The sequence below is a fragment of the Erinaceus europaeus genome, chromosome 9 (assembly GCF_950295315.1).
Source record: "Erinaceus europaeus chromosome 9, mEriEur2.1, whole genome shotgun sequence".
Taxonomy (NCBI): Eukaryota; Metazoa; Chordata; class Mammalia; order Eulipotyphla; family Erinaceidae; genus Erinaceus; species Erinaceus europaeus.
The window spans coordinates 10,486,429-10,501,035 of NC_080170.1; the positions used below are offsets into that span (position 1 = coordinate 10,486,429).

Sequence of the window (14,607 nt, forward strand, 5' to 3'; positions counted from 1 at the left end):
AAAGTTCAGTAGTGCCAAGGTTGGAAAACGCTGCTTACAGGGACTGTTTTATTTAGAGGTCAGACTGGGATTTAATATAGGCTTGAACTACTTGAACATTGCTTCCGAGCCTGATCATAGTCCACAAATAAAACCTGGTTATCTGCGTGTTCAACAAACTCTGAGTATCTGCTGGATGCTGTTTGCCAGACCCCAGCATGGTGTTGTGGATAGAAGACAAGGAGTTTAAAGTGGTCCATGCCCACACATTGCACTTTACTCGGGTCTCTGAGCTCCGACACTGTTGGTTTAGGGTGACAAGTGTTATGACAGAGCACTATTTAATTCACTCTGGAAGTACAGAGGAGCAGTCCATGTGACACTCAAATAAAGTGACTTGATACATGTTTACCGAATAAAAATTTTTTGAGTGAAAGTGTCCCAGAAGAGCTGATATTTAAACTGGGTCTTGAAGGCTAAGCTGACATAAGCTAGATAAGAAATAGAAGATCATTCTAGGCAGTAGGAATGTCTCAGACAAAGCAAGGAAACAGCAGAGAAGAAAATGGGGGCTGGGGTGTAGAGCCGGGAGCAGAATACAGAAGGGTACGTTGGGGCTAGTGGAAGGGGCCTTGTATGTCCAGTCTCCCATGGGCACTGGGGAAGCATTGGAGATTTTCTGGCCAGGCAGTGATCAGACCTGTATTCTTTCTCCCAACCAGAAGAGCAGCAGAAGCAAAGAGAAGAACCAGTGCTGCCCCATCTGTAACATGACCTTTTCCTCCCCTGCCGTGGCCCAGTCGCACTACCTGGGGAAGACCCATGCAAAGAGCTTAAAGCTGAAGCAGCAATCCACTAAGGTGGAAGGTACTGGTTTTCTTGAGTAGTGCTTTATCGGGACCCTCCTGTCCGCTGGGCACCACTACCAAGTGCTCCCAGAAATGCTCATGGGGCCACAGACTCGAGGTTGAACTGCTTTTGAGGCCCTTAACAATATTCAAGTAGGCCCCTTTGGAGATGCCCCAGTTTCATAATGCCTGTTACTTAATGCATACTTGTACCGCTGTTTTTCCTGCCATTCTGTTTCCTTTATTTAATCATTAGAGCCATGATGCCTAGCTACATACAGCAGCTCACGATCCCTTTTGTTACGGTTCCCGCTCTCTGATGTAAGGGTGCCTGGTGGAGGTCATTAGTTAACAAACAGCTAGTCAACAGACCCCCACAGACAACGAGTCTGGATTAGAGTACTGATGACAGAAGCCAGTGCCCCTCTCAGAGCCTGGAAAGTACAAAGGTGACCTGAGGCTGGACACAGTATTTCATATGTCATCGGGCAGTGGGGGTGCGGGGGGTGTCCTGTGTGGTGAATGGCATTTAGAGCAGAGCCCTGGGTAGTCAGACATTAACCACTGTGATGTGTATGCCCTCTGATGTTCCTCATTCCTCTCTGATACAGTCCATACCTTGGTCAGTAAATACTGTTGGGGAGATTTTCTTGGGGTCACACACGGTCTGCTCCCATCACTGGATGATGTGCATCAGGTTGTCCACCTCCAGATTCCTCGCTCACTTGCTGATAAGTGTCTGAGGTAGTTCACTCAATCAAAGGTTCGCACGGGAAACGTTGGAGAAAAGCATCTAGCACTCCAAAGAAGCTGCCTTCTAAGGACCCACCTTCACTGCCGGAAGAACTAGAAGCCCAAGATGAGTCCCAAGATGAGGCTGAAGATGAATCTGAAGATGAGTCAGAGTGGCCGAACAGTCCCTGGTAAGTTGGACCAAAACCCAAGTGCTGTGTTTTTTTGTTTCCTTGTTTGGTTTTTGTTTTTTGAGGTGGGGTTACATTTAGGTCCCATTTGGGGATTTCTTTGCCATTTAGCTTTCTGCAGGCTTCCCTGTGGCTCCCTCCTTAATTTGCTTTTCCTTTCCACTTTCCAATGGAAAACCTCTTTTCCTCTCACTCTGAGCCCCTCCCTCCCCACCTGCTGGTCAGTGGGAACCCACACTCTCCTACTTCCCTCCATCCCCCCATCTTGGACCAGGCCACCCTCCCTCCCAGTGCACTGCCACCACTTTCTGTTCCACAAGGCTCATACTCTCTCTCTTTTTTAGAAATTTTATTTATGCGGGGCTGGGTGGTGGTGCATCTGGTTGAGCACACATGTTACAGTGCTCAAGGACCCGGGTTCGAGTCCCCAGTCCCCATCTGCAGGGGGGGAAGCTTCACGAGTGGTGAAGCAGTGCTACAGGTGTCTCTCTGTCTCTCTCTTCCTCTCTGTCCCCCCATTTCCTCTCAATTCTGGCTGTCTTTATCCAATAAATAAAGATAATTTTTTTTTAAAAATTATTTATTCATGAAGAATGATAGGCAGAGAGAGAGAAAGAAAGAAACAGATACCACTCTGGTACATGTGCTGCCAGGAATTGAACTCCAGACCTCATGCTTGAGAGTCCAACACTTTATCTATTGTGCCACCTCTGGACCATGGCTTAGACTTTCTCCCTCCCACCTCCTCCTCCCTGGCTTGTGAAAACAATAGATCAAAAGAAATGAGCCTGGCTTCTGTAATTGCTTCCTCGCTGAACATGGGCGTTGACTGGTCAGTCCATACTCCCAGTCTGCCTTTCTCTTTCCCTAGTAGGATGGGTCTCTGGGGAAGCTGAGCTCCAGGACACATTGGTGGTGTCTTCAATCCAGGGAAGTCTGGCCGGCATCCTGATGACACCTGGAACCTGGTGACTGAAAAGAGAGTTAACATACAAAGCCAAACAAATTGTTGAGCAATCATGGACCCATAGCTTGGAAAAGTGGAGAGGAAGTATTAGGGAGGTACTCACTGCAAACTCTAGTATACTTCTGCTTTCTTACTTTGGTGCCATACTCCAAACTCAGTCAATTTCTACTTTGCGTTTCTACTTCTTTTTTTTTTTTTTTTTTTACGTGCATAACAGACCTTCTACCTTCTGCAACCCTCAATGACCCTGGGTCCATGCTCCCAGAGAGATAGAGAATGGGAAAGCTATCAGGGGAGGGGGTGGGTTATGGAGATTGGGTGGCGGGAATTCTGTGGAGTTGTACCCCTCCTACCCTATGGTTTTGTTAATCCTTTCTTTAATTAAAAAAAAAAAAAAAAGAAATGAGCCTAGTCACCAAGGCCAAAGTCAGGCATGGGGGGAAAAACACATCAGTTCAATTCCCAGTGACACATGTACCAGAGTGGATGTCTAGTTCTTTCTCTCTCTCCTCCTATCTTTCTCATTAATAAATAAATAAAATCTTTTTTTAAAAAGGCTGGCATCAGTTTTTAACCCCTTCTTAATAAAAAAAAATACAATATCACAAAAAAGATGAGTGTTTGTCATCCTACTATTTAAAATTAGGTAAGCTGTTTTAAAGCTTTTGCTTATTTTCTTTTAACTAGGAAATATAGTTTTGCTTTAAATTTGAAATACATCAGGGGGCCGGGTGGTGGCGCACCTGTTTGAAAGACATGTTACAGTGTGAAAGGACCCAGGTTCGAGCCCCTAGCCCCCACCTGCAGGGGGAAAGCTTTGCAAGTGGTGAAGCAGGGCTGCAGGTGTCTCTTTGTCTCCTCCTTCCCTCTCAATTTCTGGCTGTTTCTATCCAATAAAGATAATTTTAAAAAACTATATATATATATATATATATATATATATATATATATATATTATCAGTAAACAAAGATGACCTGGGGACAAGTGACAAGCACAAATGCCCCTGTAGCTGCTGATATAAAATAAACATTGGTGAATGTGTCTCTGTCTATACCTGTCCACATGTGTCTGTGCTTTGTTTGTAAAATTTGACATCATAATAAGATTTTGAGAAGCTTCTCTTAATCAGGATTTTTTTTAATCTTTATTTGCTGGATAGAGACTGTCAGAAATTGGGAGAGAAGGGGATGATAGGGAGAGAGAGACACCTGCAGCACTGCTTCACTTGTGAAGCTTTCCACCTGCAGGTGGGGACCAGGGGCTCAAACCTGGGTCTTTGCGCACTGTAACATGTGCGCTCAACCAGGTGCACCACCACCTGGTCCCCTTTAATCAAGATTTTTAAAAAGTACAATGAGAAGGGGGCCAGCTGTAGTGCATCAGGTTAAGCACACGTAGTACAAAGTGCAAGGATCCCGGTTCGAGCCCCTGACTCCCCACCAGCAGGGGGTTGCTTCACAAGTGGTGCAGCAGGTGTGCAGGGGGCTAGCTTTCTCTACCCATCTTTCTTCCCCTCCTCTCTCAAATTTCTCTCTGTCCTATCCTATAAAAAAAAAAAAAGGAAAAAAAAGTCTCATGAGAAGCAAAATACTTTAAAATCAATTTGGAAACATCAAAACGCACAAGGACCCAGGTTCAAGCACACACTCCTCATCTGCAGAGGAGTGTAGTGCTTTAGGGTCCTGGTTCGAGCCTCTCTACCTGCAGGGGGAACATTTCATCAGCAGCGAAGCAGGTCTGCAGGTGTCTATCTTTCTCTCTCCCTCCACTCTCAGTTTCTCTCTATTCTCTCAAATAAAATAGAAAGGAAAAAAAAAATTGGGAGTTGGGTGGTAGTGCAGCCGCTTAAGTGCACGTAGAACAAAGTGCGAGGAGTTGGGTGGTACTACAGCAGGTTAAGTGCACATAGAGCAAAGCGCAAGGCGGTGTAAGGATCCCGGTTCGAGCCCCCAGCTCCCCGCTACAGGGGAGTAGCTTCACAGCGGTGAAGCAGATCTTCAGGTGTCTTTCTCTCCCCTTCTCTGTCTTCCTCTCCTCTCTCCATTTCTCTCTGTTCTATCCAACAATGATGACAATAATAACTACAACAATAAAACAAGAGCAACAAAAGGGAATAAAGATTTTATTTATTAATGAGAAAGATAGGAGAGAGAGAAAGAACCAGATGTCACTCTGGTACCTGTGCTGCCAGGGACTGAACTCAGGACCTCATGCTTGAGAGTCTAGTGCCTTAGCCACTGTGCCACCTCTCAGACTACTAAAGTTATTTTTAAAAAAGAGAAAAAAAAATAATTTAATCAAATTTCTTTTTTTTTTCATTTAATCTAATATTTTTTTTTATTGGGGAATTAGTGTTTTACATTCAACAGTAAGTACACTAGTTTGTACATGCATAACATTCCCCAGTTTCCCATATAACAATACAACCCCCACTAGGTCCTCTGAATCCTTCTTGGATCTGTATTCTCCCCACCCACCCACACCCACCCCAGAGTCTTTTACTTTGGTGCAATATGCCAATTACAGTTCAGGTTCTACTTGTGTTTTCTCTTCTGATCTTGTTTTTCAACTTCGGCCTGAGAGTGGGATCATCCCATATGCATCCTTCTGTTTCTGACTTATTTCACTCAATATGATTTTTTCAAGGTCCATCCAAGATCAGCTGAAAACAGTGAAGTCACCATTTTTTACAGCTGAGTAGTATTCCATTGTGTATATACCACAACTTGCTCAGCCACTCATCTGTTGTTGGACACCTGGGTTGCTTCCAGGTTTTGGCTATTACAAATTGTGCTACCAAGAACATATGTGTACACAGATCTTTTTGGATGGGTATGTTGAGTTCCTTAGGATATATCCCCAGGAGAGGAATTGCAGGATCATAGGGTAGGTCCATTTCTAGCCTTCTGAGAGTTCTCCAGACTGTTCTCCACAGAGGTTGGACCAACTGACATTCCCACCAGCAGTGTAGGAGGGTTCCTTTGACCCCACACCCTCTCCAGCATTTGCTGCTGTTACCTTTTCTGATGTATGACATTCTCAGAGGAGTAAAGTGGTATCTCATTGTTGTCTTGATTTGCATTTCTCTGACAATCAGAGACCTGGAGAATTTTTTCATCTGTTTCTCGGCCTTTTGGATCTCTTCTGTGGTGAATATTCTGTCCATGTCCTCCCCCCATTTTTGGATGGGGTTATTTGTTGTCCTGTTGTTGAGTTGGGCAAGCTCTTTATATATGTTGGTTATTAACCTCTTCTCTGATGTATGACATGTAAAGATCTTCTCCCATTCTGTGAGGGGTCTCTTGGTTTGGGTAGTGGTTTCTTTTGCTGTGCAGAAGCTTTTTAATTTGATGTAGTCCCATAGGTTTATACTTGCCTTAGTCTTCTTTGTAATTGGAATCGTTTCATTGAAGATGTCTTTAAAATTTATGCAGAAAAGAGGTCTGCCAATATTTTCTTCTAAGTATCTGATAGTTTGTGGTCAAACATCCAAGTTCTTGATCCACTTGGAATTTACTTTTGTATTTGGTGAAATACAGTGGTTCAGTTTCATTCTTCTGCATGTTTCAACCCATTGTTTCCAACACCATTTGTTGAAGAGACTCTGCTTTCCCCATTTAATAGTCTGGGCACCTTTTCAAAGATTAGATGTCCATAGGTGTGGGGGCTCACTTCTGGGCTCTCAGTTCTATTCGACTGGTCAGTGTGTCTATTCATGTTCCAGTACCAAGCAGTTTTGATGACAATGGCCCTATAATACAGTTTGAGATCTGGGAATGTGATGCCTCCGGTTCTGTTCTTTTTTCTCAAGATTGTTTTGGCAATTCTAGGTCTTTTCTCTTCCAGATAAACATTTGTAGCATTTGTCCTATTCTGCTAAAAAATATGGTTGGGATCTTGATTGGGATAGCATTAAATTTGTAGATGGCTCTGGGTAGTATATTCAGTTTGATGATGTTAATTCTACCAACTCATGAACATGGAATATCTTTCCACTTCTTTGTGTCTTTTTCAGTTTCCTTGAGTAGTGACTCATAATTTTCAGTATATAAGTCTTTCACTTCTTTGGTTAGGTTTACTCCTAGATATTTTATTGTTTTTGTTGCTATAGTAAAAGGAATTGATTTCTGGATTTCAATTTCTTCTGGCTTAGTGTTTGCATAGAGGAATGCCACTGACTTTTGAATGTTAATTTTGTAGCCTGACACCTTACAGTATTTCCTGATGATTTCCAAAAGCTTCTTGCTGGATTCCTTAGGTTTTTCTATGTATACTATCATGTCATCTGAAAATAGGGAGAGTTTGACTTCTTCTCTTCCAATCTGAAAATAGGGAGAGTTTGACTTCTTCTCTTCCAATCTTCTCTTCCCTTTAATTCCTTGCTCCTGCCTGATTGCTATGGCAAGAACTTCCAACACTATGTTGAATAGTAATGGTGATAGTGGGCAGCCCTGATCTAGTACCTAATCTGAGTGGAAATGCTTCCAGTTTTTCACCATTGAGTATGATGTTGGCTGTAGGTTTGCTATATATAGACTCTACTATCTTGAGGAATTTTCCATCTATTCCCATTTTTTGTAGTGTTTTGATCATAAAGGGATGTTGTATTTTGTCAGAGGCTTTCTCTACATCTATTGATATGACCATGTGGTTCTTGGTCTTGCTTTTGTTGATGTGGTGTATCAGATTGATTGATTTACGTATATTAAACCAACCTTGCATGCCTGGGATAAACCCCACTTGGTCATGATGAACAATCTTTTTAATATACTGCTGTATCCGGTTGGCTAGAGATATTGGTGTGCAGTTTTTTGGTTTTTTTTGGTTGTGTCCCTGTCTGCTTTTGGTATCAGAGTGATGTTAACTTCATAGAAGCTGGCAGGGAGTATTCCAGTGTCTTCTATCTTCTGGAAGACTTTTAAAAGTAGAGGTATTAGTTCTTCTTTGAAGGTTTTGTAGAATTCATTTGTAAAACCATCTGGTCCGGGACTTTTATTTTTGGGGAGATTTTTGATAACTGTTTCAATTTCATTAGCTGTGATGGGCCTGTTCATGTTATCCACTTCCTCTTTACTTAGTTTTGGAAGTTGGTAGGTATCTAGGAAATGGTCCAATTCTTCCAGGTTCTCTAGCTTGGTGGCATATAGTTGTTCATAGAAGCTCGCATGATATGTTGAATTTCTGCAGTGTCTGTTGTGATATCTCCTCTTTCATTTACTATCCGATTTATTTGGGTCTTCTCCCTTTTTTGTTTTGTGAGTCTGGCTAAAGGTTTGTCGATTTTGTTTACTCTTTCGAAGAACCAACATTTACTTTCGTTGATCTTTTGTATGGTTTTCTTATTCTCAGTGTTATTTATTTCTGCCCTAACTTTAGTGATTTCTGTCCTTCTGGTTGCTTTAGGGTTCCTTTGTTGTTCTTCTTCTAGGTCTTTAAGATGTGCAATCAGGCTGTTTATTTGTGCTTTTTCTTGTTTCCTAATGTGTGCTTGTATAGCTATGAACTTCCCTCTTAGAACTGTGTCCCAAATATTTTGATAGCTTGTGTCTTCATTTTCATTGAACTCTCGAAACATTTTGATTTCTTCATTGATTTCCTCTTTGACCCAGAAGTTGGTAAGAAGTGTACTGTTGAGCTTCCACATTTTGGCACTGTTACTAATCTTTTGTTGATTGTTAAGTGTTAGTTTAATTCCACTGTGGTCTGAGAAGATGCTTGGGATGATTTCAGTGCTCTTGAATTGGCTGATGCTGTCTTTGTGGCCTAACATATGGTCTATCCTTGAGAATGACCCATGTGGATTTGAGTAAAATGTGTATTCCAGTTTCTTGGGATGAATGACTCTGAAAATGTCCAATAGTTCTAGTTTATCTCTTCATTTAGCTCCCTTATGTCTTTATTGATTTTCTGCCTGGATGATCTGTCAAGTTGAGAGAGTGGGATGTTGAAGTCCCATACTACAATTGTGTTGCTGTTAATATATTGCTGTAGCTCTTTCAGTAGATGTTTGATGTATTTAGATGGCTTTTCATTGGGTATGTAGATGTTAATAATTGTTAAGTCCTCTTGATTGACTGATCCTCTGAGCATTAAGTAATGTCCATTCCTATCTTTTTTAATCTTGTCTATTTTAAAGTCTATTGTGTCAGATATGAGAATAGCTGTTCCTGCCCTTTTTTGTGGGTCATTGGCTTGTATGATAGTTTTCCATCTTTTCACTTTAAGTCTGTGTTTGTCTTGTTGAGTTCGGTGGGTTTCCTGTAGACAGCATATTGTTGGGTTGTGTTTTCTGATCCATCTTCCTACTCTGTGTCTTTTAATAGGTGAATTCAGGCCATTGACATTTATTGATATCAAAAATTGAAGATATTTTAACGCCATTCTTGTACAGTTTTAGAGTGTTCTGATATATGTCCTATTTATGATGGTCTGTTTATAGAAGACCTTTCAGAACTTCTTTCAGGGCAGGCTTGGTGATGGTTGCTTCCTTCAACTGTTGCTTGTCTGAGAAGGTTTTGATGCCTCCATCTAGTCTGAATGACAGTCTAGCAGGATATAGTATTCTTGGCTGAAAGCCTTTCTCATTGAGCACTCACTCGATAGATATCTTGCCATTCTCTTCTGGCCTGTAGTGGTTGTATGGAGAAGTCTGCTGCTAATCTTATGGGTTTTCCTTTGTAGGTGACTCTTTGTTTTTCTCTTGCAGCCTTCAGGATCCTTTCTTTATCCTTATTCCTTTCCATTCTAAATTGGCTGTGTCTTGGTGTCTTTAGGTCTGGGTTAATTCTGTTTGGGACCCTCTGGGCTTCTTGAATTTTTATGTCTTTGATGTTGTCTAGACTAGAGAAGTTTTCAGCTATTATGGCCTGAAGAATGCTTTTTTCCTCTCCCTCTCTTTTTTCCTCTGGTAAACCAATAATGCGTATATTGTTTCTTTTGAAGTCATCCCATAGGTCTCTGTTGTTGTTTTCAGCATCTCTTAATCTCTTTTTGAGATCTCTTACTTTTTTGTTGTCTCGAATTCATCCTTGATCTTGCTAATTCTGTCTTCAGCCTCATTGATTCTATTCTCTCTGCCCTCTACTGTTTTCTGGAGTTCATCTATTTTGTCTCCCTGTTCTGATACTGTTGTAGCTTGTTCAGCCAGTTGTGTTCTTAGCTCAGCTATTTCAGCTTTCAGCTCTCTAATAACCTTGAGATAGTTAGTGTTTTCTTCTAGAGTCTCATTTGTTGTTCCTGTATTTCTGATTACAGTTCTTTCAAACTCTTTACTCACTTTTGTAATTATTTCCTTAGCTAATGTTTGGATGTAGAACTCGTTATTTTGTGCTTCACCCTTTGTGGGGCTTTTAGCTGGACTGTTGTCCTAGTTCATTTCTCCAATATTTCTTCTTGTTGGTTTACCCATTTTATATATTGTGTTATGAGTTCCCTCTCTTAGTACTTTTCAAATTACTGATCACTATTTCCTGGATTGACTTGTGTCTAAGTAAGTAATTAAAGGGTTCACAGAGGTGGAAGTTAACTGTTGTTTCAATAGTATTTTAATCCCTGAGTTGGAGCTCAGTGATTTAAAAGCCTCTTTTTTTTCTCTCTCTCTCTGTAGGCTATGGGAGCCTGAGGGCTTTTAAACTACAAGTAGGCTTCTTAACTTAATCACTGACTCCCCACCAAGAGATAAGGCAGGGTGTGGCAGAGATAGTCCAGTGGTTATGCAAAGAGACTTTCACAGCCCCACAGCTATGCCACCGAGGTATAGGTCTTCTCCTGAATTTCCTGGTTAGATCTCTGTCTTGGGTGTCCCTCCCTGCCGCTGCTCCAGATATTGAGGGTAGTAGCAATGGAGGGTCAGAGTTGCACTTGGTGAGTCTCCAGGGAGTCCTCTCCTCCCCTCAGCTGTCCCCTTGTTGGTGGAACAGACTGGAGGTGGTGTCTCAACTGATAAACCGCTGGACTGTTACCAGCCACTTAGTCTCTCCCTAGGCTCCTCTCTGTCACCAGCCACACGTGTTTGCACTCACTGGTGCTTTGGTGGGTTCCTGTAGTCATTCTGGTCCTGTCTTGTTTCAGTCCCAGGTGGTCTCCTTTGGTATTCCTAGTTGATCCGGGAGAGGAACAGATCTGCTGCTGCTCATAGCCTCCGGAAGTCCCAAATTTCTTTTTGTAAATTGCCACCAGAGAGACACCTGAAATACTTGCTTCACTGCTGTGAAACTCCCCTCTGCAGATGAGGAGTGTGGGCTTGAGCCTGGGTCCTTGTGCATATTGATATTTCCAAATTGATTTTAAAGTATTTTGCTTCACTACCACCCAGCCCCAATTTCACTAAATTCTTTTTTTTTAATATTTTATTTATTTATTAATGAGAATCATAGGAGAAGAGAGAGAAAGAAACAGACATCACACCGGTATATGTGCTGCCTGGGGTTGAACTCAGGACCTCATGCTTGAGAGTTCAGTGCTTTATCCATTGCACCACCTCCTGGATCACATCACTAAATTCTTAAAATGTTATCTCTGTCCATGTCTTTATGTTTGTATGTACTATGTAATTAACCCAAACTGTATTCAAAATTTTTAACCTAGATTTTATTCTTAATAAAATATAACTGGGCGGGGGTAGATAGCATAATGGTTATGCAAAGAAAATCTTATGCCTGAGGCTTCAGAAGTCCCAGGTTCAATCCTCCACACCATTATAAGCCAGGGCTGAGCAGTGCTTTGGTAGATAGATAGATAGATAGATAGATAAATAAAATTTGATGTGAATAAAATATAACTACTCTTTATGATAAAAGGCTAAGTCTAAGTAAACACGTTTGTCCTGTTGCAACATTTATTAGTAGTAAAATACTTGACATCTTCGTTGGACAAAAATTATAAAATTAAAGGGTTATTTTTAACATTTAACCAAATATATAAAATTTCATCTAAAACGTTTTGTAAGGTTAAGCTTAGGGGCCAGGTGGTGGCGCACTTGATTGAGCACACAAGGACCGGGGTTTAAGCCCCTGGTCCCCACCTGCAGGGAGAAAGCTTTGTGAGTGGTGAAGCAGTGTTGCAGGTGTCTCTCTCTCTCCCTCTCTATCATCCCTTTCCCTCTCAATTTCTGGCTGTCTAAATAATAATAATTTTTTTAAAAAAGGTTAAACTTATCAAAGTTTTAAAACATAGACGTAGAAAGATAGCTTAATGTTTATGCAAGTGACTTTTAAGCCTGAGGTTCTGAGTTCAGACCCCAACACCACCATAAACCAGAGCTAAGTAGTGCTCTGGTTTAAAAAAGGGGGAAGAAAAGAAGAGTTAATACAGTTACAAATTTACAATAATTATTTTCTGTCTATTATATTTATTATTTATAATTATTTGTATGTCTATTTTAGTCACTTAAGTTTGGCTTAATTGTTTAAAACTGCCTTAAAAACCAAATAGAGGGAGTCGGGCAGTAGCAGTGGGTTAAGTACAGGTGGCGCAAAGCACAAGGACCGGCGTAAGGATCCCGGTTCGAGCCCCTGGCTCCCCACCTGCAGAGGAGTCGCTTCACAGGCGGTGAAGCAGGTCTGCAGGTGTCTGTCTGTCTCTCCCCCTCTCTGTCTTCCCCTCCTCTCTCCATTTCTCTCTGTCCTATCCAACAACAACCACATCGATAACAACAACAATAATAACTACAACAATAAAAAGACAACAAGGGGCAACAAAAGGGAAAATAAATAAATTTTAAAAAATTAAATTAAAAAAAAATTTTTTAAAGCCAAATAGATACGTAACATAAAGCTAAATTTTTATCAGACAAATATCAAATAACTTAAATTGTTTATATCTAACTATTTTTTACATTTTGTTTATTTATATTGGATAGAGACAGAGAAAAGAAAGAGAGAGAGGAAGACACCCGCAGCCCTGCTTTACCACTCCTGAAGCTTTCCCTCTGCGGGTTGGGGCCAGGAGCTTGAACCTGGGTCTTTGCACACTATAATGTGAGCCCTTAACAAGGTGTGCCACCTCCTGGCCTCTCTAAATTTTGACATCTTGGATAAATCAAAATATAAAAAGTAGCCAAAGGGTGTAAATAAATAAGAAAGGAGTTGGGCAGTAGTGCAGTGGCTTAAGCGCAAATGGCGCAAAGCGCAAGGAGCAGCATAAGGATCCGAGTTCAAGCCCCCGGCTCCCCACCTGCGGGGGGGGGGGGTGTCACTTCACAGGCGGTGAAGCAGGTCTGCAAGTGTCTGTCTTTCTCTGCCCCTCTCTGTCTTCCCCTCCTCTTTCCATTTCTCTCTGTCCTAGCTAACAACGACAACATCAATAACAACAATAGTAAACAGCAATAAAAAGACAAATGCAACAAAAGGGAAAATAAATTAAAATTTTTTTAAAAATTAGTCTATATTATACCCATTGTAAAACCAGTTTTTTTCTTAATAAAATAATGGTATTATAAAAATAATAATGAGAGTTGGATGGTAGTGCAGAAGGTTAAGCGCATGTGGCGCAGAGCACAAAGACTGGTGTAAGGATCCCGGTTCGAGCCCTTGGCTCCCCACCTGCAGGGGAATCTCTTCACAGGCAGTGAAGCAGGTCTGCAGGTGTCTATCTTTCTCTCCCCCTCTCTCTCTTCCTCTCCTCTCTCCATTTCTCTCTGTCCTATCCAACAACAACAACATCAATAACAATAAAACAATAAGGGCAACAAAAGGGAATAAATAAATATTTTTTTAAAAAAGATTAAACTGTTCCTTGACTAGTCAAGGCCCTTTGCGGTTGGAACCAGGTCAAGAATAGGGGCTGCACACCTGGTTAAGCACACATTACAGTGCACAAGGACCCAGGTTCGAGTCCCCCACCCCCAGTCCCTACCTGCAGAAGGAAAGCTTTGTGAGTGGTGAAGCAGGGCTGCAGGTGTCTCTGTCTCTGTCCCTCTCCGTCACTCCCTTCCCTTTCAATTTCTGTCTCTACCCAATAAAGAAATACAGATTATAATAATAGTAATATAAGATTATAATAATAGTAATAAAAGGTCAAGAATATGCTTTAATATGTTCTGGCAAAAGAAAAAGAAAAAAAGGAAAAAATATATACTTCAGTTTTTTACCCACAGGTCCAATTTGGATCCCAGCCAAAGTCGTAAAACCTTTCCATCTCAAAGCCTAATAACCTGTCCCATCACGTGGGGAAGTGTGAAACGACTGGTTGGGGATGCTACCACACTACTAGAGGAAGGTTACAAGCCACACACACCAGAAAACATGATAATGGCATTTATGACTCAAGTCGCCATCAATTCAGAAAAGAAACAGGTAAGTTATTACCTTCTCATTGCTCTTCTCTGTTTTCTCCCTGTGCACATCTGGTAGGCCCATGTACTAAATCCTGTATGTTTAATTGGCATGCTTGGAGGGATTCAAAGCCTCCAGTCTCTTCCAGTGACTCCTCCATTACCGGAGGTGGGTGGTTCCTGCCACCGGGCAGATTATCTAAATGCATACACGGCTGTGCTGGTAAAGGCTGTCATCAAGGATGGCATCTTTTACAGATTGGTATTTTCTGGCTGAAGATCTTGCTTTCTGTTTAATACCAATCATTCAAAAATCTGAAAAATTAACTCAACAATGGTATTTGAATCAGGTACCAAATTATAGACATATCAGCCTATATTAATGGGATTTTTTGTTAAAACTGTCGGTATTGCTGGGGAAAGAGTTGCAGGTGTAGGAAGACCTAGCCCTAGTATTCCCTTTGTGTAGCAGAACTGTTTCCTCTTAATGGAGACCCTTTACTCTCCTGGGAAATATGTAGAGCTGTTAACTATCCTATGTAGACATTTCAAACTAAACGGACAATAGCAAATTGCAGGCCCCAAGGATTGATGGCTCAGGATGCTGATGTCTTCTG

At 41.4% G+C, this 14,607-nt stretch overlaps 1 protein-coding gene across 4 annotated transcripts in view; it reads left to right on the forward strand.

Annotated features, from left to right (window-relative positions):
* ZNF346 (zinc finger protein 346) overlaps positions 1 to 14,607 on the forward strand; it is a 44,119-nt gene that overhangs the window by 15,009 nt on the left and 14,503 nt on the right. For 2 of the 4 annotated variants that reach the window (XM_060197217.1, XM_016188696.2), the window contains exon 4: positions 702 to 846. The exons of 1 other annotated variant lie outside the window; for it this stretch is intronic. In XM_060197217.1, coding sequence (XP_060053200.1) covers positions 702 to 846 — 145 coding nt within the window. Of the gene's footprint in view, positions 1 to 701; positions 847 to 1,590; positions 1,751 to 13,813; positions 14,013 to 14,607 lie in introns of all 4 variants that reach the window. One more of the 4 variants, XM_060197216.1, reaches the window with a different exon arrangement.